This window comes from Lepidochelys kempii, chromosome 2 (genome assembly GCF_965140285.1).
Source record: "Lepidochelys kempii isolate rLepKem1 chromosome 2, rLepKem1.hap1, whole genome shotgun sequence".
Taxonomy (NCBI): Eukaryota; Metazoa; Chordata; order Testudines; family Cheloniidae; genus Lepidochelys; species Lepidochelys kempii.
This window is the reverse complement of record NC_136381.1, coordinates 268,937,536-268,960,719: the sequence shown is the minus strand read 5'-3', so window position 1 is coordinate 268,960,719 and position 23,184 is coordinate 268,937,536. Positions and strand designations below refer to the sequence as shown.

Below are 23,184 nucleotides of genomic sequence, written 5' to 3'. Positions count from 1 at the left end.
AGTGAAAAAGTTTTTCCTAATATCCAACCTAAACCTCCCCCCCCTGCAACTTGAGACCATTACTCCTTGTCCTGTCCTCTTCCACCACTGAGAATAGTCTAGAACCATCCTCCCTGGAACTACCTCTCAGGTAGTTGAAAGCAGCTATCAAATCTCCCCTCATTCTTCTCTTCTGCAGACTAAACAATCCCAGTTCCCTCAGCCTCTCCTCATAAGTCATGTGTTCCAGACCCCTAATCATTTTTGTTGCCCTTCGCTGGACTCTCTCCAATTTATCCACATCCTTCTTGTAGTGTGGGGCCCAACACTGGACACAGTACTCCAGATGAGGCCTCACCAATGTTGAATAGAGGGGAACGATCACGTCCCTCGATCTGCTGGCAATGCCCCTACTTATACATCCCAAAATGCCATTGGCCTTCTTGGCAACAAGGGCACACTGCTGGCTCATATCCAGCTTCTCGTCCACTGTCACCCCTAGGTCCTTTTCTGCAGATCCGTTCTTGTTTCAGATCCACAAGAGCTTTAGCAGCTAAGATTCCTGTAAAAGCGGCAGAGAGTCCTGTGGCACCTTATAGACTAACAGATGTATTGGAGCAGGAGCTTTCGTGGGTGAATACCCACTTCGTCAGATGCATGTAGTGGAAATGATTCCTGTGAGACCCTGGGTCTGAAAACAGGTTCCAACCACTCCCCGTCTTTCTCTTTCTGGAAAACGAACACAGCATGTAGCTGTTATAATGGTTTCTGCCCCCGAGGGCAGGACAATTTGTTCACTGCAAACCAGTTGCCTAAACACCATTTGTCATACCTGGGCCATGTCGTAAAAGAGAATTTACGGACTGTATTTGTAAGACACCTTTGCTGGCACTGATTACACAGTTATTAGCCATAACAAATCTAAATCAATTAATAGCTCATTTACTATTTCAGCCGCCCAGACGTCTTGCTTGAATTCCAGAACTCCAATCTTCAAACCCAGTTTTCGGACTGGTGCCCTTACCCCAGTCACTGTCTCCATTTGACACCAATTAAGTGTCTCCATTTTTGGAGCCCCTATTCCCCAGCTCTTTTAGTGTGTCAGGTCTAATAACTTACGTTTTGAGCCTGTGTCAATTATCCCCATACACATCACGGTTTCTATTATACACAATAGCCAAACCCCCATAGTTTTTTAACTGCCCAGATTTAAACAAAACCTGTGGGGCTGATCCTTTAGTTTGGTGTCCCAAACTAAAGTTAGTTAGTTTTGTTTGTCATTTCCCAAACTTGGAGAAAGGGTTTCACTAGACCCTTGCACCAGTCTGTCTTGGCCTGTCTTAAAAAGGAGAACTGTTATAAGTTTGTGGCCTATTTATTTATAGTACCAGTATTTAACTGAATTGTTTCCTTTAATTTTTGCATTATTGCCAATTTCCCTTCTCTTAGAAACCAAATTTATCATTTGTTCTAATTGTTCAATAAAGTTGTGAACCAGATAGAAATCCCCTCTTGCATCTTACGTATTAGACACAGAGCTGTGCTCACAGGGCTCATGGCGATCCGCTTCCATCTTCCTTTTATGATGCACGGCCACATGGAAAGATTCAAGTTCTATGGCAAACTCCGCAACCTCGCAAGTGTCTTTGCCCCCTTTTGCTGATTGTAATCTGCAAGTCCAAGTCCAGCTGAGCATCTAGAAATTGGTCCCTCGGCAGCTTATCCAGGAAGGCCTTATTGGTAACTGGGTATGTCAGGAGCACAAGCCTCTGCAAGTCCTCTGCCAGTTCAGTTGGGTTTTGCTTTCCCTCTCCTTCCAGCTCTTAGCTGTGCCTTGGCCAGCTCAGATACGTTGCTAGCTCCAAATCGCATCTCAAGGCTGGTAGCAGGTCTGGATAACTCAGTCTCTCTTCTAGGGGTAGGTTCAGCGGCACCATCAGAGCTGGGCTTCCTAAGCTGCCTGCTTGTAACCCCCCCCTTTCTGTCCCAGCTCCCAGCCATTGCTTTGAGCTGCAATGTTGAGCTGAGCCAAATAAGCCTCCCAGGGAGCATCATTTGAGCTGGGACAGCCCAACCTCTCCCCTTTGGGCCTCTGTGGATTCCAAACAGGGCAGAAATCTGTTGTAAATGTCCAGTCTTTCCCAAGTCCTCTGGCTGGCTCAGTTCTGCATCCAGGAAGGCTGCCTTCCACTGTGGTCTGTGACCCTTTTGATTTCCTTCTGCAGCTGAATTTTTAGTTTCATAAGTCCTTGTTGCAGCATGTCTTCTTTGGAAAGTTCCAAACTGGCCAAAGTCTGTTTAGTCTCTATTTAATAGAAAAACTTCTTGTTTGTGTCAGTCACATTGTTGGTCACCTCATCATCTTTCCTGAAAGATGGGGACAAATTGGAGAAAACCCAAAGGAGAGAAACAAAAAAGATTGAAGGTCTAGAAAACATGACTTACAAGAAAAGATTGAAAACATTGGGTTTGTTTAGTCTGGAGAAGAGAAGATAGAGTGGGGACATGATAACAGTTTTTAATTTTATAAAAGGTTGTTACAAGGAGAAGGGTGAAAAATTGTGCTCCATAACCTCTGAGGATAGGACAAGAAGCAATGGGCTTAAATTGCAGCAAGGGAGATTTGGACATTCAGAAAAACTTCCTAACTGTCAGGGTCATTAAGCACCGGAATAAATTGCCTAGGGAGGTTGTGGAATCTCCATCATTGGAGATTTTTAATAACAGGTTAGATAAACATCTGTCACGAATGGTCTAGTTATTACTTAGACCTGGCCTGAGTGCAGGAAACTGGACTAGATGACTTATTGGGGCCCCTTCCAAAGCTATACGTTTATAATTTTATGAGCAATCCATTTCACCATTCCAGCCTGGGGATGTTGCAGGTGGGTTTCACAATCTGTCCACTTTGTAGTTGCTGTTGCAACAGGGATCTCACCTCTGCCTGCAAGTCACCTCCGAGCCCTTTTGGGAAAACCTGCAGACGCTGCATTAATACCTTCTGTGAAGCCTCCAGCTCACGTTTCAGGTCGGGGTTTAAAACCCACTGGCCACTTTTGATTACTGCAATCACTTCCATCTTGATTCAACGGGAATATCAGCTCACAATCCCTCTCCTTGGAAATTGGATCCCACTGCTAACTCCAGCATTGCCCCTTTTTGACCCCGGCAGCTTGTCAAATTTCAGAGCCCTGGGGATGTTCCAGTTGGAAGTAGAAATTGATGGAGTGTAGCATTCTCTTTCATACAGTCTGGCTTATTTACAAGGAGTGTACAAAGTCCTGAATGCAGGAGGAACCACGAACAAAAGGAGCAGTTTCTTAGCTTATAGCCCAAAGTCTCTTTAACCAACATACCCACAACTTCTCCCTCTAACTGTTCCCAGGGTTACACTGTGCTCACACATTACTGCTTGGCTTTCAGACCTCTCTCTCTCTCTGTCTGTTCCCAGTTTCTGTGTGCACTCTCTCACACACCACACACACACACACCTGGTCACAAAAGCCAGTGGAACCCCCCGCCACATGGTGCTAGTTTCTGAGCAGATTCTATGAGGCCTTGTCATAAGTGTGGCCCCTTAGGTATTTCTTACAACAATCTTAAGAGCACAGTTTAACTCAAACCACAGCAAAGTTTAACCCAGCTCACAACAATAAACTCTGTTGTGTTAACTATTGCTGATGCATAAACTTTATGTGCAGCTGTGCATGACAGAGGAAGGTAACTAATCTGAAGAACTGTCCCAGATTGAGGTGTCATCAGAGGAGGTTTTGGAACAAATCGATAAATTAAACAGTAGTAAGTCACCACGACCAGATTCACCCAAGAGTTCTGAAGGAACTCAAATGTGAAATTGCTGAACTATTAACTGTAGTCTGTAACCTATCATTTAAATCAGATTCTGTACCAGAAGATTGGAGGATAGCTAATGTGATGCCAATTTTTTTAGAAGGCTCCAGAGGCAATCCTGGCAATTACAGGCTGGTAAGACTTTCTTCAGTACCAGGCAAATTGGTAGAAACTATAGTAAAGAACAGAATTATCACACATAGATGAACACGATTCGTTGGGGAAGAGTCAACATGTTTTTTGTAAAGGGAAATCCTGACTCACCAATCTACTAAAATATTTTGAGGGGGTCAAAAAGCATATGGACAAAGGAGATCCAGTGGATATAGTGTACTTAGATTTTCAGAAAGCCTTGGACAAAGTCCCTCACCAAAGGCTCTTAAGCAAAGTAAGCAGTCATGGGATAAGAGGGAAGGTCCTCTCATGGATCAGTAACTGGTTAAAAGATAGGAAACAAAGGGTAGGAATAAATGGTCAGTTTTCAGAATGGAAAGAGGTAAATAGTGGTGTTCCCCAGGGGTCTCTACTGGGACCAGTAGTGTTCAACATATTCATAAATGTTCTGGAAAAGGGGGTTGTCAAGGTTCCTTCCCCACTCTGAACTCTAGGGTACAGATGGGGGACCTGCATGAAAAACCTCCTAAGCTTACTTTCACCAGCTTAGGTTAAAACTTCCCCAAGGTACAAACTGTTTTACCCTTTGCCCTTGGACTTCCACTGCCACCACCAAACGTTTATCTGGGTTACTGGGAAAGCGTTGTTTGGAAACATCTTTCTCCCCAAAATCCTCCCAACCCTTGCACCCCACTTCCTGGGGAAGGTTTGGTAAAAATCCTCACCAATTTGCATAGGCAACCACAGACCCAAACCCTTGGATCTCAGGACAATGAAAAAACATTCAGTTCTTGAAAAGAAGAATTTTAATAGAAGAAACAGTAAAAAAGAATCACCTCTGTAAAATCAGGATGGTAAATACCTTACAGGGTAATTAGATTCAAAACATAGAGAATCCCTCTAGGCAAAACCTTAAGTTACAAAAAGACACACAGACAGGAATATTCATTCTATTCAGCACAGAATATTTTCTCAGCCATTTAAAGAAATCATAACCTAACGCATATCTAGCTAGATTACTTACTAAATTCTAAGACTCCATTCCTGTTCTGTCCCTGGCAAAAGCCTCACCCAGACAGACACAGAGCCTTTGATGTTCTCCCTCTTCCCAGCTTTTGAAAGTATCTTGTCTCCTCATTGGTCGATTTGGTCAGGTGCCAGCGAGGTTATCCTAGCTTCTTAACCCTTTACAGATGAAAGGATTTTTCCTCTGGCCAGGAGGGATTTTAAAGGTGTGTACCCTTCCCTTTATATTTATGACAGGGGTAAACAGTGATGTGGCAAAATTTGCAGATGATACAAAAGTACTCAAGACAGTTAAGTCCAAAGCAGACTGGAAAGAGCTACAAAGAGATCTCACAAAACCGGGTGCTGGGCAACAAAATGGCAAATGAAATTCAATGTTGATAAATGCAAAGTACTGCACATTGGAAAATATAATCCCAACTATACATATAAAATGATTGGGTCTAAATTAGCTGTTAACACTCAAGAAAGAGATCTTACAGTCATTGTGGATAGTTCTCGGAAACATCCACTCAATGTGCAGCAGCAGTCAAAAAAGCGAACAGAATGCTGGGAATAATTAATAAAGGGATAGATAATAGGACAGAAAATATCATGTTGCCTCTATATCAATCCATGATATGCCCACATCTTGAATACTGTGTGCAAATCTGGTCACCCTATCTTTAAAATGACATACTGGAATTAGAAAAGATTCAGAAAAGGGCAACAAAAATGATTAGGGGTATGGAACAGCTTCCATATGAGGAGACATTAATAAGACTGGGACTTTTCAGCTTGGAAAAGAGATGACTAAGGGGGGATATGATAGAGGTCTATACAATCATGACTGGTATGGAGAAAGTAAATAAGGAAGTGCTATTTATTCCTTCTCATAAACACAAGAACTAGGGGCCACTAAATGAAATTAATAGGTAGCAGGTTTAAAACAAACAAAAGGAGATATTTTTTCACACAACACACAGTCAACCTTTGGAACTCCTTGCTAGAGGATGTTGTGAAGGCCAAGACTATAACAGGGTTCAAAAAAGAACTAGATAAGTTCATGGTGGATAGGTCCATCAATGGCTATTAGCCAGGATGGGCAGGGATGGTGTCCCTAGCCTCTGTTTGCCAGAAGCTGGGAATGGGTGACAGGGGATGGATCACTTGATGATGACCTGTTCTGTTCATTCCCTCTGGGGCACCTGGCACCGGCCACTGTCGGAAGACAGGACACTGGGCTAGATTGACCCTTGGTCTGACCCAGTGTGGCCGTTCTTATGTTCTTAAGGTTCATATGCAGCTGCTGACATAGAACCTCTTCTCCTTGGCATCTGCACCTCTAGCTTTCTCCTGAAAGGTCTGCGCACCGCTCCACTCCCACGTAAGCCTTTAAAAACCTGGGAGATTCATACACAAAAACATTTCAGTGAAGCAGTCAGTTTCCTACACGCAATATGACTGACAAACCCACAAAAGCAAAAAAATGAAAAGTTAAACCACCTGCCAGTACGTAATCTCTACCCCTCCAACCGCAGGTACACACTTTACCATGACTCCAGCTCACATGTGTTAGGGGGCTTATTCCTTCACGCACTTCCTTCCCTGGTCCTTCTCGCATGAACTATCAGTCCTAGGTCTGCCCTAACCCGGTGGTGCAAAGTGCTGTGCTGTGCGATGTTTTTCTGTGTATAAAGGTTCACTAGGATGAGACGTAAGCTCACTTCACTTTCAGCAGGACTCATTTGGATCCAAGACCTCTAGGATTTACTGACTTGATCAGTAGCCCCCTTGGCAGCCCATTTACCCTTCCATAGAAAGTTAAAGCATTAAGCCAAGTGTGAGCACAGGGCCACAAATCTTAGTTCTCTGCCACCTCTTTGGTACCTGCGCAGTGATGTTCTGAATCTGTCACACTTGTTCCCAACAGGGCCGGGGAGCGGCAGCCGATCCACTGGGGAATCCGAACTGAGGATCATCCTCGTCGGTAAGAGTGGAGGAGGGAAAAGTGCAACAGGAAACACCATCCTTGGGGAGGAGAAGTTTCAGTCCGTACTGGAGGCAACGCCCGTTACTCAGACATGTTGTAAAGACAGCAGGACCTGGAAAGGAAGGCAGGTTGTGGTTATCGACACGCCTGCTATTTTTGACACCAAGCACTCTGATGAACATACCACCCATAAGATCTGTCACTGTGTCGCACTCTCCTCCCCAGGCCCCCACGCTCTGGTGCTGGTGACCCAGCTGGGCCGTTTCACGGAGGAAGACCAGCACGCCGTGAGGAGAGTAAAAGAGATTTTTGGCCCCGAGGCCATGAAGTACACAATCGTCTTATTCACCCGACGAGAAGACTTACGGAGTGGAACCCTGGAGGAGTATATCTCCCACTCGGATAACAAACAGCTTCAGGAGCTGATCGAACAATGTCAGGGCCGATACTGTGCTTTCAACAATAAAGCTACATGGGATGAACGGGCTGCCCAGGCTGATGAGCTGATGACTAAGATTGATCATATGGTGGAGGAGGAGCATAAAGACTATCTGATGTGTAAAGCACCTGAGACGTTTCGAAAAGAAGGTGAGACAGATAAAAGTAAAAATAAGATGGGCGAAGTGGAAGATGATACGAAAGCGGATATACAGGAAGGAAATCAAGGGGGAGAGGACTCATCCATGGAAAAAGAGAAATCCCATAGGAAAAAACTAAAACTGCAGACAGAATTAAACAATAGTAAGTTTCATTGTATGTTAGGTTCCTTAGGGCTTGTTTATACTACCCCGTGGGGTCGATCTAAGATACATAACTCCAGCTACGTGAATAGGATAGCTGAAGTCGACGTACTTAGATCTACTTACCATGAAGAAAAGGAGTACTTGTGGCACCTTAGAGACTAACCAATTTATTTGAGCATGAGCTTTCGTGAGCTACAGCTCACTTCATCGGATGCATCGTGAGCTGTAGCTCACGAAAGCTCATGCTCAAATAAATTGGTTAGTCTCTAAGGTGCCACAAGTACTCCTTTTCTTTTTGCGAATACAGACTAACACGGCTGTTACTCTGAAACCTACTTACCATGGTGTCTTCACTGCAGTAAGTCAACAGCTGACGCTCTCCCATCGACTCCACTTGCGCTTCTCGTTCTGCTGGAGTACCGGAGTCGACGGACGAGCGCTCAGCGATCGATTTATCGCGTCTAGTATAGGCGCGATAAATTGACCCCCGCTGGATCGATCGCTGCCTGCCGATCCGGCAGATAGTGTAGACAAGACCACTGTTCAAGGTGCTCAGCGCTGTCCCAGTGATGATCGGGATTGAGTTACATCCATTTTGTAGTTCTCCTGTGTGTTTTCACCAGATTTCATAGCATCAATGAAATTAGAGGTGGATGGAAGAGACCTATTAATTCACATTGAATGTCTATATTGGAAAATGTTGGAGGATTGTTCCCTACTCTGCAGTCTCCATTTTTTTTTTCAAATTAGTTTTACGCAAGTTTTTGATGGGGCTTTTATCACTTATGAGATGGTTCCATCTGTTAGGAAGGTTTCCTGTTACCTTACATTTTCTTTTGACTCAGTATTAAACCATTATTCTTACTTATAAATCCTTGAGCCACCCAACAAGTCCATCCTTCCAAAATGCCAATCAGTTTTATTGCTGTTCTCTAATGCATCCGATGAAGTGAGCTGTAGCTCACAAAAGCTTATGCTCAAATAAATTTGTTAGTCTCTAAGGTGCCACAAGTACTCCTTTTCTTTCTAGAACCCCTGTAACTTACCCTGCCTGGTGATGAAGTGTTGAGATTTGAATGCAATATTCCAATTGTAATCAAGCCTAGGGGCTCTCTCGCCTCTGCTCTTGGACATTTTGCCTCTGCAGCCCAAAGCCATATTGGCTTTTTCTGCTGACATGTCACATTGCAAACTTACTTCTAAATTGTTTCCCTAACACCCCCACAGACTCTAAAAAGTCATGAAAGGAATTTTGCTGCTCTGTCACCCGACAGACTCATAAGCGTTTGTTTTCCTGTAGCACCTGGAGACTAAGGGTAACATTTTCAAACTTGCTTAAGTCTTAAATCCTGCATCTGAGCCACTCGGAGACCCGCACCTCTCTCAGGCTATGTCTACACTAGAAATGTGACAATGGCACAGCTGTAGCAGTTCAGTGTAGGCACTTCCTACACTGACAGGAGGGGTTCTTCCATCCCGGTGGTAAATCCACCTCTCCGAGAGGTGGTAGATGGTCAATGGAAGAATTCTTCTATTGACTTAGCGCTGTCTACACTGGGGATTAGGTCAGCTTAACTACTTCTCTCCAGGGTGTGAATTTTTCATGCCCCTGAGCGATATAGCTGGGTCGACCTAACTTTCTCGTGTAGACCAGCCCTTAGTGGAAAACATTTTATAAGGGTCAGTAAATGAAATTAGCAATTGCTCTTTACCAACATCACATACAGTGAAACCTTTACAAGAGATCAACTTATCAGGCAAGCAGGTCTTGAAATTACCTCCAAAGTATTCCCAAATGTACTGAATCCAGTTCAATTCCACCAATACTAAACGACTATTTCCATTAAGCAACCAGTTTGTCACACTCTTGAGAGGCTTTTAATTGAAGTGTCCCTCACTTTGATGTCACTTAATTGTAGACATGCCTGTGAGATTGCTTTCACGGACTGCAGAGGTAAATTCACTTCTATTTGGTGGGGAGGAGACAAGGATCAGCACCAATGAAATATAAAGATGAGATGCTGGAGAAAGAACTATTAGACTGGATGGTCATACCATTTCCCTGACTCTGGACTCCATTACGTGCAACTCACTGTTTAAGGATTGTGATATGTCCTCCTAAACTCATGTAGCTCTTTCATGACCTCCCACCACTTGTCTCCAATATTGCAGCAATCATCGTTCATGATCCACTGATTACTCCCCTCATTAAGTCTGCCATCATCCTTCTCAAAAACCCCGCCTGAGGTCTCCTCTTTCACCGGCCGCTGCCCACTTTCCACCTTTATTAGCAACATCTCATAAGAGTTTAACTCTTCTCACCTACCTAGCAAGCTCTGACCACTCTCAGGGCTTGTCTACATTAGCAGCTGGATCGACGGGCAGTGATCGATCCAGCGGGGGTTGATTTATCGTGTCTAGTCTAGATGCGATAAATCGACCACCGGGCACTCTCCCATCCATTCCGATACTCCACCAGGGCAACAGGTGCAGGCAGAGTCGGCAAGAGAGTGTCAGCTGTCAACTTACTGCAGTGAAGACACGAAGTAGAACTAAGTACGTCGACTTCACCTACGTTATTCACGTAGCTGAAGTTGCGTAACTTAGATCGATTCCCTGCCCCCCGCCAGTGTAGATCAGGCCTTAGTCTGTCTTTTCTCCCTCTCTAGGCACCCATTCAGCGAAGTCCTTAAGCACACACTTAAAGTTAAGTTCTTTCCTGAACTGAGGCCCTTGTACTGAAATTGTTTTAGAGCACACGTGGCCAGTTGTCATACCCAGGCTCACCCTCCTTGCTTGTCCCTTCCTTCCCCCATTTCACCTTCTAGCCTAACTATAAAAATGAAAAAACCAGGACTCTGAAGCGATTAAAAAACGGGAGCCCCCAGGGCTCTGCTGCGGTGGCGGCAGCTGGAGCCGTGGGCCCTTTGAATCGCTCCCGAGCCCTGGGGCTCCCAGCCGCCTCTGCAGCTGGTAGCTCGGGGGTGATTTAAAGGGCCCCGGGCTCCCAGCCGCCACGACTGCAGCTGGAGCCCCAGGCCCTTTAAATCAAGATTTAAAAGGCCCGGGGATTTAAGGCCCCGCCTCTTCCGGTTGAAGCCACGCCCCTGCGCAGGACTCTGGCGTACCAGTAACTCCTCAAACTTACTTTCACCCCTGCATCCATCACCCTCCCCTCTGCCTTCTCCCTTCCCTGTCCTGCCCGGCCTCTGGTAGCCAGGCAGCAGGTGCCCGGGGAGGGTGATGCTGAGGAGCAGCAGCTCAGCACCTTCCCCATTGGCACACGGAGCTACCAGCACCGAGCCTGGAGACAGCCTGTGCTGTGGTCAGTGACCTCCAACCCCACAGACAGACCCATGTGTCCCCCATTCTGTGCATGGGAGGAGGTCACTGATAGCGGCTGTCTCTGCTCCATGGCCGGGCCTGGTCCCTGGCTGGGAGGAGTCCAGCACATTGGGTGTAGGCAGCTGTGTCTTGGTGTAAGGACGTTGCTAGTTCCTTGATCTTACTGAGATACGGGATACTGCACCTGCTGGTAATTAGGAGGATCTGCTGGGTCCATAGACCAGGGGTTGGCAGCTGGCTGCCAAAGGTTGCCGACCCCTTCCATAGACATTGTTACTGAGAACTGGCTGGATCAGGTGTGCTGCAGGGTGGGCGCTGGGGTTACCTCCTCTTGGGGATGCTGCCAATCTCTCAGAAAGGTCCCGGCCTGCTGCTGGGGGTCTTTCACTCTCCACATTGGGCACAGAGTCAAGTGACGTGCACACGTATCCCAAAGATCTGCCCATGAACCTCAATCTGATTTCACAGCACCTCTCCCCTTTCAATCCTGGAGCTGCAGCCTTCCCTCCCTATCCGCCTCTATAGCCCCAGTTTACCCTGTTCCAGGCCTCATTTCAAATCAGCCCCACTTGCTGAATCCTGCGCTTCTCCAGCCTTGGCCCCACGGCTGTGCCAATAAACTCCCGTCCTCGTCTGCTGCTTCTGTCTGGGACCGAACACAGCTCCATTAACAGGCCTCAGTCCTGAATCCAGCATTTCCCAGTCCTCCAGTCCTAGGTCTGTCCTATCCCGATGGTGCAAAGTGCTGTGCGATGATTTTCCAGTGTATAAAGGGTCACTAGGATGAGACGTAAGCTCACTTCACTTTCAGCAGGACTCATTTGGATCCAAGACCTCTAGGATTTACTGACTTGATTGGTAGCCCCCTGGGCTGCCCATTTACCCTTCCATAGAAAGTTAAAGCATTAAGCCAAGTGTGAGCACCGGACCACAAATCTTAGTTCTCTGCCACCTCTTTGGTACCTGCGCAGTGATGTTCTGAATCTGTCACACTTGTTCCCAACAGGGCCGAGGAGCAGCAGCCGATCCACTGGGGAATCCGAACTGAGGATCATCCTCGTCGGTAAGAGTGGAGGAGGGAAAAGTGCAACAGGAAACACCATCCTTGGGGAGGAGAAGTTTGAGTCCGTACTGGAGGCAACACCCGTTACTCAGACATGTTGTAAAGACAGCAGGACCTGGAATGGAAAGCAGGTTGTGGTTATCGACACGCCTGCTATTTTTGACACCAAGCACTCTGATGAACAAACCACCCCTGAGATCAGTCACTGTATGGAGCTCTCCTCCCCAGGCCCCCACGCTCTGGTGCTGGTGACCCAGCTGGGCCGTTTCACGGAGGAAGACCAGCACGCCGTGAGGAGAGTAAAAGAGATTTTTGGCCCCAGGGCCATGAATTACACAATCGTCGTCTTCACCCGCAGAGAAGACTTACGGAGTGGAACCCTGGAGGAGTATATCTCCCACTCGGGTAACAAACAGCTTCAGGAGCTGATCGAACAGTGTCAGGGCCGATACTGTGCTTTCAACAATAAAGCTACATGGGATGAACGGGCTGCCCAGGCTGACGAGCTGATGACTAAGATTGCTCGTATGGTGGAGGAGGAGAAAAAAGACCAACCGTTCTACACTAATGAGGTGTACAAAAAGGCTGAGAAGCTTCAGAAGGCAAAAGACATGTTGTGTGAGAAAAGTGAAAGACCACATTGGTGTGAAAAAGGGAAGGCTGAGCTGAGAGAATTGATAGAAATACAGAAATCTTATGAGAAAAAACAAAAATCCAAGGTTGATACAAAAAACCCTAATTCCTGGGGTTTCCCTGTCTCATTGTCAGGTTTCCGAGTGCCAAAATGTCTGCGGTTCAGACATGATGGTAACTGAGCTACATCTATTTTCTGGTTCTCTTTGTAGAGGCTCAGGAATTAGAGATGGAGGGAAAAGAACTTTTAACTCTTCTTAAGTAAAATTTTCAAAGCGGCTCAGGGTGTGTCTTCACGGCATTTTGGAGTGCACGTCTCTCAGCCCAGGTTGATAAAAGCCCACCCAAACCCTCAGGCTTCGGTACCCGAGCTTCAGCTCGAGCTGAAACTTCCTAGAGCTGTCTCTAAAGCTGTTTTTAGAGCACTAGTGTGAGACCTGCTAGCCCAGGCTGGGATGCTTGCTCCAAAATGCTATGCAGACGTACTCCACGTGACTTCAGAGCCTATGTCCCCATTGTCTCCAGGTCTTGGGGGATTGAGACTTCGGAGGATTGTTTCTGACAGTATCTACTCCAATGTTTTGTTCCATTCGGTCTTAAACAAATCACTGATGGAAACCAGCTGTTTGTTGATGAAAGCCCCACTCTCTGTTAGGAAAAAGTCCTGTTACCCTAATTGTTCTTTTCTTCAGTTTCACCCAGTTATACCTACGTATAAATCTTTGGCCCATCCTAAGCAATTCATTTCTTCCAAATGCCCAATCCATTTTACTGCTCTTCTCCAGCACCCCTATAATTCACCTTTTCTGGTAGTGAAATGCCCAGATCTGAAAGCACCATTCCAGGAGTGATCACTCCAAGAGTTCTAGCCAGCCCTGTCACCTCCCTGCTCTGGGACAGGACGGCTCAAAGGCATGTTGGCTTTGTCTGCTAACACCTCACATGGCAAACTCCTGTCTAATGTGTGTGTTTCCCTCAATCTCGAAAAAGTCATTAAAGGAATTTCAGTGTTTCATAACTACGAATTCCTAAATCCTGCATCTCAACAGTTCATATGTCCTCACCCTATACTAGTGCAGAACGTTTATACAGAGATCAGTAAGTCAAACCATTCATTTCTTTACTGTTCTTTACTGATATTACTTACTGAGAAATCTGTACCAGAGACACCTTATTGTGAAAACATGTCTTAGGACACTGCTGTAGTATAAACCTCTCAAAATTAAACAAATGTTGTTTAGAGATACATCAGAATTATTTTATATTCCTGTTTTGATTTATGATGAAAATGAAATTGAGCGGGTAATCTATGGCTCTGATGCATGAAATATTAGACAGTTGTAGTGAAAAATATATGAAGTAAACAAATTAATGGTAATTTTTACATCCAGGTAGAGTGAGACTTTTTCTAAGTTACTGATACATTAGTTGCCAAAGCTTGGAGAAGACTGCGGGAGGTACATGCCTTTTAAAGTGAGAGAGCCGAACGAGCCTTCTCTTTGTTCTTCTGAAGTATTAGAAAAGGAATCGTTTCCTGGTAACAAATATTAGAATTGTACATGCAAGATCGGGTCTGGATTCTGCTTTCTCAAACTCTAAATTGGTTTGTCTTTAAAAACTATGCTCACAGTTCGCACTTGTATTTCAATGAGTTACAATAAAATATTTTTGTCTCTATTTTACACGTGGTTACAAATATGGGATTTTTTTGTTTTGTTCTCTTAGGGTGAAAATCACCCTAGTGCAGAGAGTCAGCACCAGGCCAAGGCACCACTTTAAACCCAATTAAGTCCTTAAAATACGTCTTTACGTGGATTTAAATGATGGTGTTGTGTGTGCTGCCTCTGTACAGGGGTGAGATTCACCCCTAACATTTCAGTTACAGGCCCCCTCTCTGAACATGTTTATACTGACACTTAGATAAAAAAGAATTTAGACTGTTTAAAAATCAGAGAACTCATGAAAATATTTCAATGTGTTTGTAAAAATCATCAACTGAAATTGAACCCCAGCCATAAGAACATAAGAACGGCCACACTGTGTCAGACCAATGGTCCATGGCCAGTGTCAGGTACTTAAAAGGGAATTAATAGAACAGGCAATCATCCAGTGATCCTCCCCTCTTCTCCACTCCCAGTTTCTGGTGGTCAGAGTTTTAGGACACCCAGAGCATGGGGATTGAGTCACTGATCATCTTGGCTAATAGCCATTGATGGACTTATCCTCCATCAACTTATCTAATTCTTTTTGAGCCCTGGTATATTTTTGGCCTTTGCAACATCCCATGGCAATGAATTCCACAGGTTCACTGTGTGCTATGTTAAGAACTACTTCCTTTTGTTTGTTTTAAACCTGCTGCCTATTCATTTCATCGGATCACCTCTAGTTCTTGTGTTATGTGAAGAGGTCAGTAACACGGCCCTTTTCCCTTTCTCAACACCATTCATGATTGTATAGACTCTATCCTAGTCCCCCTAGTCATCTTTTTTTTAAATTGAACAACCCTAGTCTTTTAAATCTCTCCTGGCATGGAAGCTGTTCCATATGTTTTTGTTAGCTTCTCTGTACATTTTCCATTTCTAATATATCTTTTTACAGGTGGGGTACCCAGATATTTTCGTTATCAATCCCTTTCCTACTAGTTCCTGTCATTCTGTTAGGGTTTTTTTTGACTGTCTCTGCACATGGAGCAGATGTTTTCAGAGAACATGACTCCAACATCTCCTTCATGGGTAGTAACAGCCAATTTAGACCCCCTCATTTTGTATGTATAGTTGGGATTATGGTTTCCAGGGTGCATTACTTTGTACTTATCAATACCAGCCCTCTGTGGAGATAGTGGTGGTTAGGGACTATTTAGAAAAGCTGGACGTGCACAAGTCCATGGGGCCGGACGAGTTGCATCCGAGAGTGCTGAAGGAATTGGCGGCTGTGATTGCAGAGCCATTGGCCATTATCTTGGAAAACTCGTGGCGAACCGGGGAAGTCCCGGATGACTGGAAAAAGGCTAATGTAGTGCCAATCTTTAAAAAAGGGAAGAAGGAGGATCCTGGGAACTACAGGCCAGTCAGCCTCACCTCAGTCCCTGGAAAAATCATGGAGCAGGTCCTCAAAGAATCAATCCTGAAGCACTTGCATGAGAGGAAAGTGATCAGGAACAGCCAGCATGGATTCACCAAGGGAAGGTCATGCCTGACTAATCTAATCGCCTTTTATGATGAGATTACTGGTTCTGTGGATGAAGGGAAAGCAGTGGATGTAATGTTTCTTGACTTTAGCAAAGCTTTTGACACGGTCTCCCACAGTATTCTTGTCAGCAAGTTAAGGAAGTATGGGCTGGATGAATGCACTATAAGGTGGGTAGAAAGCTGGCTAGATTGTCGGGCTCAACGGGTAGTGATCAATGGCTCCATGTCTAGTTGGCAGCCGGTATCAAGTGGAGTGCCCCAGGGGTCGGTCCTGGGGCCGGTTTTGTTCAATATCTTCATAAATGATCTGGAGGATGGTGTGGATTGCACTCTCAGCAAATTTGCGGATGATACTAAACTGGGAGGAGTGGTAGATACGCTGGAGGGGAGGGATAGGATACAGAAGGACCTAGACAAATTGGAGGATTGGGCCAAAAGAAATCTGATGAGGTTCAATAAGGATAAGTGCAGGGTCCTTAGGACGGAAGAACCCAATGCACAGCTACAGACTAGGGACCGAATGGCTAGGCAGCAGTTCTGCGGAAAAGGACCTAGGGGTGACAGTGGATGAGAAGCTGGATATGAGTCAGCAGTGTGCCCTTGTTGCCAAGAAGGCCAATGGCATTTTGGGATGTATAAGTAGGGGCATAGCGAGCAGATCGAGGGACGTGATCGTTCCCCTCTATTCGACATTGGTGAGGCCTCATCTGGAGTACTGTGTCCAGTTTTGGGCCCCACACTACAAGAAGGATGTGGATAAATTGGAGAGAGTCCAGCGAAGGGCAACAAAAATGATTAGGGGTCTGGAACACATGACTTATGAGGAGAGGCTGAGGGAGCTGGTATTGTTTAGCCTGCAGAAGAGAAGAATGAGGGGGGATTTGATAGCTGCTTTCAACTACCTGAAAGGGGGTTCCAAAGAGGATGGCTCTAGACTGTTCTCAATGGTAGCAGATGACAGGACAAGGAGTAATGGTCTCAAGTTGCAGTGGGGGAGGTTTAGATTGGATATTAGGAAAAACTTTTTCACTAAGAGGGTGGTGAAACACTGGAATGCGTTACCTAGGGAGGTGGTAGAATCTCCTTCCTTAGAGGTTTTTAAGGTGAGGCTTGACAAAGCCCTGGCTGGGATGATTTAACTGGGAATTGGTCCTGCTTCGAGCAGGGGGTTGGACTAGATGACCTTCTGGGGTCCCTTCCAACCCTGATATTCTATGATTCTATACTGAATTTCATCTGGAATTTTGTTGCCTGGTCACCCAGTTTTGTTAGACCCCTTGGTCATTCTTTGCAGTCAATTTTGGACTTAATTACCTTGAGTAATTTTGCATCATCTGCAAACTTTGCCTTCTCACGCTTTACCCATTTTTCTAGGTCATTTATGAATATGTTAAAAAGCACAGGTCCCAGTACAGATTGGTGGGGGACTCCACTATTTACCGCTTTCCATTGTGAAAACTGACCATTTATTCCTACCCTTTGTTACCAGTTAATGATCCATGAAAGAAAGGACCTGCCCTGTTATTACATGATTGATTACTTTGCTTAGGAGCCTTTGATGTGAGACCTTGTCAAAGGCTTTTTGAAAGTCCAAGTACTCTGTATCCAGTGAATCCTTTTTGTCCACATGCTTGTTGATGCCCTCAGTGAACTCTTCTGGATGGGTGAGGCATGATTTCCTTTTACAAAAACCATGTTGGTTCTTCCCCAACAAATCGTGTTCATCTATGTGTCCGATAACTCTGCTCTTTACTATCGTTTCAACCAATTTTCCCGATACTGATGTCAGGCTTACTGGCATGCCGTTGCCAGGATCTCCTCTGGAGCCTTTTTAAAAAATTGGTGTCACCTTAGCTACCCTCCAGTCATCTGGTACAGAGGCTGCTTTAAGCAATAGTTTACATACCACAGTCAGTAGTTCTGCAGTTTCATTTTTGACTTCCTCCAAAATGCTTGGGTGATACCATCTGGTCCTGGTGACTTATGGCTGTTTAATTCATCAATTTGTTCCCAAACCACCTCTACTGACACCTCAGTCTGGGACAGTGCCTCATATGTGTCACCTAAAAAGAATGGCTCGGGTGTGGGGATCACCTTCCCACCCTCTGCAGTGAAGACTGATGCATATAATTCATTAAGCTTCTCTGTAACGGCCTTGAGTGCTTCGTTAGCACCTTGATCCTTCAGCGGCCCCACTGATTGTTTGCCAGGCTTCCTGCTTCTGATGTACTTTAAAGGGTTGTCTCCAGTCTGTCTTCTCCCGGGGCAGGGGTGGGGTGGAGGGTTGGCTGTTGTGCGTGATGGAGGAGGAGCTGCGGGGCAAACAGCACAGACACTCTCCCTCTTGCGGCCTGCACCCTGGGCTGTGTCTCCTGTGGCTACACTGGTATCGTGTGCTCTCCAGGCCTGGCATGTGCGGGGGGGAAGCTCTTGGGCATTGGGGTTGGTTTCCTCATTTTAGTCCTTGTACCCCTTGGCTGGGTGAGCCCCGACTGTCTATAGACTGTCCTCTGCCTCAGGAGACCCTGGCATATCATCAGTTCATGCTGTGCCCCCCTCTGGGGTGTGTTCATTCAATCTGGTCTGCACGTTTGGGACAGGTACCCGAGGTGTCCATCTCAGCACAGAGTAGCTGCCTGGGCGCTGATCTCCTGTCGTTTCATTTCTCCTGGGTGGTGCTGGCCTGGGGGTGCTGCCCAGGGGCCCCACGTTCCCTTTGGAGGGTTTGTCCTGCAGAAAGATGATGCAGGAGATTAGTGTCTGTTTCAAGAGGTGACACTAAATTGCTGCTGATTGTGACTGGCGCGTGGGGTAGCCATAGAGCCCCTACTAAGGGCCTGAAAGAGCCAGAAACAGAGAGGTCACCAGTTGCTGTAGGATGAACAGTGGGCAAGAAACCAGTGGTCTCAGGGGCTTTGTGTACAGGGGATTCACCGAAGGAGGAGATTACCCAGGGAGATGCTCCGCACATGCATTACATAATGTGTTGGTGAGCCCAGCACCAAGCATGGTCTCCTGCTGGCATTGCTGGCTCGTGGCGGTTCCTTGCAGTGCAGGGAGGTGGCTGCATTTCCCATCTCTCTTTTCCCTTGGGCCATGCGTTGTGTTAGCACCACAGCAGCCAAGGCAGCGGGTCTCTGGTGGACTTGGCTTCTCTTTCCGTATCAGTGACGTTCCCTTCTGTCCCCACCATTGCTACAGTGACCACATCCCTGAGTGTCTCCCGTGGGAGGTGAGAGACGGCGGCCAGGGTTACAGTCACAGCAGCCCACGCTCTGCTCTGCCCCTGAGTCATTCCGGTGGATAGGAGGGAGAGAGCTGCTCCTGCTGGATTTATTCCCCTCGTACCAGCAGGGCTGGAGGTCCATGGAATCACATAGCCTAGAGCTGGAAAAGGTGCATTAGCTCCCAGCTAGTCCAGCCCCAAGGATCACAGCAGGGTTGCCCCTTGCTTTGTCCGCAGCTCTGTCCTCCAGTGACTCAGTGGTGGGATTAGAAACGTTCAGCTGGGGAAAGCTGCCCCCTCCCGTCCCAGGGAGCACACCCCAGGGGAGGGAGCAGAGGGAAGTTCTTGTCTGGTCTCCCCTCCAGGGACAATGAACATGTCCAAACAAACACATCACACATCACACGAGGTCTCAGCGTGTAAAGGGGGGAACAAACACCCCAGACCAGGCTTGTAAAGGGCTGACTCTGACCCAGCCCAAGGCAGGGGAGCAGAGTGACAAACAACCCAGAAGTTTACCCATCCACCACCACTGGGCTGGGCTGTTCTCAATCATTCACAGCCATGCAATGTCCCGTCCATATCTAGTGCTAAATTCTCCCCTGGTGTAACTCCCTAGAGGCAATGGGGTTGTGTCAGGGGAGAATTTGGCCCTTAGAGTTTGGCTTTGGTTTGGTTCCAGTGTGTCACCGTCGGGGGCAGGAATGGGTCTCCCCTAGGTGGTGTGGTCTGGCCCAGCTTCGGGTGCAGTGAGAGAATGAGCAAGTAATGGGGGCATTTTCATTGAACTGCCTGGGCCCGAGGGCAGGTAAATCCTGCCAGATGCCAGCAACAGAGCCGGGTCATACGGCAGGTCAGCCCACATGAATCCTTTGTTGGAGATACACTAGCCATGACTGGGCCCTGCTGCGGGCGGTACGGGCAACTCCTCTGGTTTTATTGCAACTTTCACAGTTTTATCTCGACTCTAGCGAGTCGGGGGGTTGCTTTATTATCTGTCTCATGAAAACATGACGGAAGGGGCCACACCTCAATTTTCCCTTATTCAAAATGGCTGCCATCTCCTATTACTGTCAGTGGGGCTGAAGCAGCAATGTGGTCGCCGCGGCCCTATGGTCTATATCTGCATGGGGAAGCGTGAGTCTGCCCTTAGTAAAGATGGCTGCCGCCGCCAAGTGTTTTCAATGGGATTGAAGCCCCGACCACAGGCATGGTGGCTGCCACTGCAGGGTTCAGAGGGCTGGTCAGGGCACAGGGACTGTGAGGAGCAGCAGAGACCTGGTGAAAGGGGGATGGGGAGAGTGAGGGGGAGCAGAGCACTGGGTGAGCAAGAGGCCGATTTAGGGGGTGCAGAGAATGGGGATCACGGGAATGTGGAGGCAGGAGGGAGGATGGGGGGGGTGCAGAGCATAATGATGGGGTGGAAGATGGAGGCGATCAGCAGGCAGCTCTCCCAGCCTGAGGCAGTGGTGGGGAAGGGAGTCCCCTCCGTGCAGCCAGGGGAAGGCTGTATTGCAGTGTTGCTAGCTCACATGAACTGATTGCAAATCCTGGGGATTTTGGTGCTGCAGAAAGAGCTGTCATAATAATGTGAGAAGTTCCTCTAGGCCCGTGATTGTCAGGGCTGGGCAGAGCTCTGTCCAAGAGCCTCGGGGCTGAGGACACAGACCTGGCCTGCCACTGAGTCCTGCCTTCCACACATGGCCCGAGAGCAGAGGAGGGTGCTGGGGCAGTGGGAGACAGGGGTCGGGTTGCCAACTCAGTCGGACCAGAAGGAGCTGATGCCATTGTCGGCAATGGCATCCAACCGAGCTGGCAACTCTAGACAGGAGGGGGGAGTCGGGAAGCAATGCGGCTGGGCCCCAAGCAGAGACGTGATGCTGCTGGGTCAAGGAAATGGCTGGCAGTTCCCCTCCCTTAGGGGTGAGGAGAGGCTCAGTGGTGTCTCTGTCTGAGCAGCGGGGAGGGGGAGTTTGTGTGCATTAGAGATTAACTGTTCAACCTGAAATTATCACCCACCCATCAGCAGGGGAGTGAAAAAGTCAAAAGACACAAACTGAAAACCCCGGACACTCTCTCTTTCTGGGGGTTTGGACAAAGCACATCGCCCTCCCCCGGCCCCCGCCCATTTCCCTGCTGCCCTGGTACCTGAAGCCCAGCCCTGCTGAGCGCTGGCCAGGAGTGGCCAATTTCATCCCTGGTGTAATTCTACTGACGTCAGTCACTGATGCTGAATCCCTCACCTCCACTTGTCTCCTTCCTTGATTGGGCCAAAATCCTCCCTGTCCTGCACTGCTCTGTGTCAGGCTGTCAGTCTGTCTGTCTGGGTCATGTCACACTGTCTGTCCAGTTCTTATATCAGTGCCCACCCCTGTGGAAGCTGGGTACCAGCCCAGTATCTAACCAGTGGCGAATTAGCCATTGGGCCCCCAGCCTGTGCCCAGGGGCCCCAGCCAAATGCGGGGCCCCCAGTTTCCACCACCTGGCAGGTGGGGTGGGGGAAGCCCCTGCACCCCCCAACCCCATCCACGTCAGAAGCCCCAGATGGAGGAAACCCCCGCAGCGCCCCACCCCATCCCTGGCAGAAGCCATGGGACTAGGGAAACCCCCGCAACGCCCCACCCCATCCCCGGCAGAAGCCATGGGACTGGGGAAACCCCTGCAGCGCCCCACCTCATCCCCGGCAGAAGCTGTGGGATGGGGAAAGCCCCTCCCAGTGGCCCCGTCCCCAGCAGAAGCCGCGGGGCAATGTTATACAGACAAAACTGCACACGATCGTTTCAGGGGACAAGACAAGATGTCACGTTTATTATAATAACACAATTTGATTTAAGACCAATAACTAATATCTAATACCTATACACACACACACATCAAATGTTCTGCAGCTGCCAGATAGTTACCAGTCCTGAATGTAGCTTGAGTTCGTGGCTTGGGTTCGTAGCTCGTGGCGGCTAACTGGCCAGGAAAGCCAGGCACAAGGAAGAACTGGGTCTCTGTTGGGCATGCGCCGGTGCCCTTCCATGTTGGCAGCAGAATGTTACCCTCCAAAGTCTTCCATCTCCCCCATCCTTTTCGTAGGCTTCAGTTTGAATCCAGACTCTATAGGTCTTGCCGTGTCACGCTGCCTCTGGGTCCGGTGCGATTGATCACCCGTCAGTTGCAGACGTGACTTTCAGCCTGGGACCTGGCTTTGATGTTTCTTCAATTGTACTTTTGTTCTTTTCTTTTGAGGGTGGACTCCTCTTGCTTTGTCACGGCTGTTGTCTGCATCTTCAGCCCTTGGTGTTTACACTTTATTTCATCAGGATGAGCTGCGGCTGGAGGTTGATTCCATCATCCATCCATCCCTCATTCCCACATCTGAACTACACGAATCAGATTACAGCAGGGTTTTGCAAAAATGAAGTGAGCATTTTAAAATGGAGTTTGGGAAGAGTTAAAATGGAGTTTGGGTTACACCATGGACAAGTGTAAGGAACGGCAAACAGGGAGCAGAAGTTCCCATGTTGAAGCCGTGCAAGTTTCAGCGATTTAAGCAGCAATTCGATTGCAAGTGAAACTCAATTAGCCAGTTATTGGGGTACCTGGTTTTATGAATGAATGTTTCATTCATAAAACTTTACCTATGAAGTTATATTAATAAAGTGAACAATTAAATTGATCAGTTCTACAGCAGCAGGGGAAGCCCCCAGGGCCCCGCTCCAACCTTGACCCAGAAGAAGCCGTGGGACGTAGTCCCCCCCGCCCAGTGGCACAGACCCAACCCATCCCTGGCAGAAGCCGGTGGCGGCAGGGAAATCTCCCGCACCTGACTCCATTCTCCAGCAGAAGCTCCTGGCGGGGCAGAAGAAGCCCCGTCTCTAGTCCCCCACAGAAGCGCGGGGGGTGTCGGGGCGAGCCCCAGCACCCCGACCCCCACTACAGCTCTGGGACTGGAGAAGCTCTCACTCCCCACTGTGCCCTGGGGCCATGGCGGGGGGGACAAAGCTTCTCTGGTCTTGGGGTTGCAGTGGGGGGGGGGGCAGAATGGAGCAAAAGGGGTT

General features: G+C 47.7%; 1 protein-coding gene and 1 long non-coding RNA gene across 4 annotated transcripts in view; one reads left to right on the top strand and one right to left on the bottom strand.

The window, feature by feature from the left end:
* LOC140905775 (GTPase IMAP family member 8) overlaps window positions 1-14,406 on the top strand; it is a 37,810-nt gene extending 23,404 nt beyond the window's left edge. For 2 of the 3 annotated variants that reach the window (XM_073329237.2, XM_073329238.2), the window contains 2 exons: window positions 6,881-7,681; window positions 12,035-14,406. In XM_073329237.2, coding sequence (XP_073185338.1) covers window positions 6,881-7,681; window positions 12,035-12,906 — 1,673 coding nt within the window. In that variant the 3' untranslated portion in view covers window positions 12,907-14,406. The remainder of the gene's footprint in view (window positions 1-6,880; window positions 7,682-12,034) is intronic. The other variant, XM_073329239.2, reaches the window with a different exon arrangement.
* The window catches only part of LOC140905813 (uncharacterized), a 58,647-nt gene continuing 37,822 nt past the window's right edge, over window positions 2,360-23,184 (bottom strand). The window contains exons 2-4 of the long non-coding RNA XR_013635248.1: window positions 11,992-12,206; window positions 8,024-8,289; window positions 2,360-7,052 (exon numbers count right to left, since the gene is read on the bottom strand). This is a non-coding gene — a long non-coding RNA (uncharacterized LOC140905813). The remainder of the gene's footprint in view (window positions 7,053-8,023; window positions 8,290-11,991; window positions 12,207-23,184) is intronic.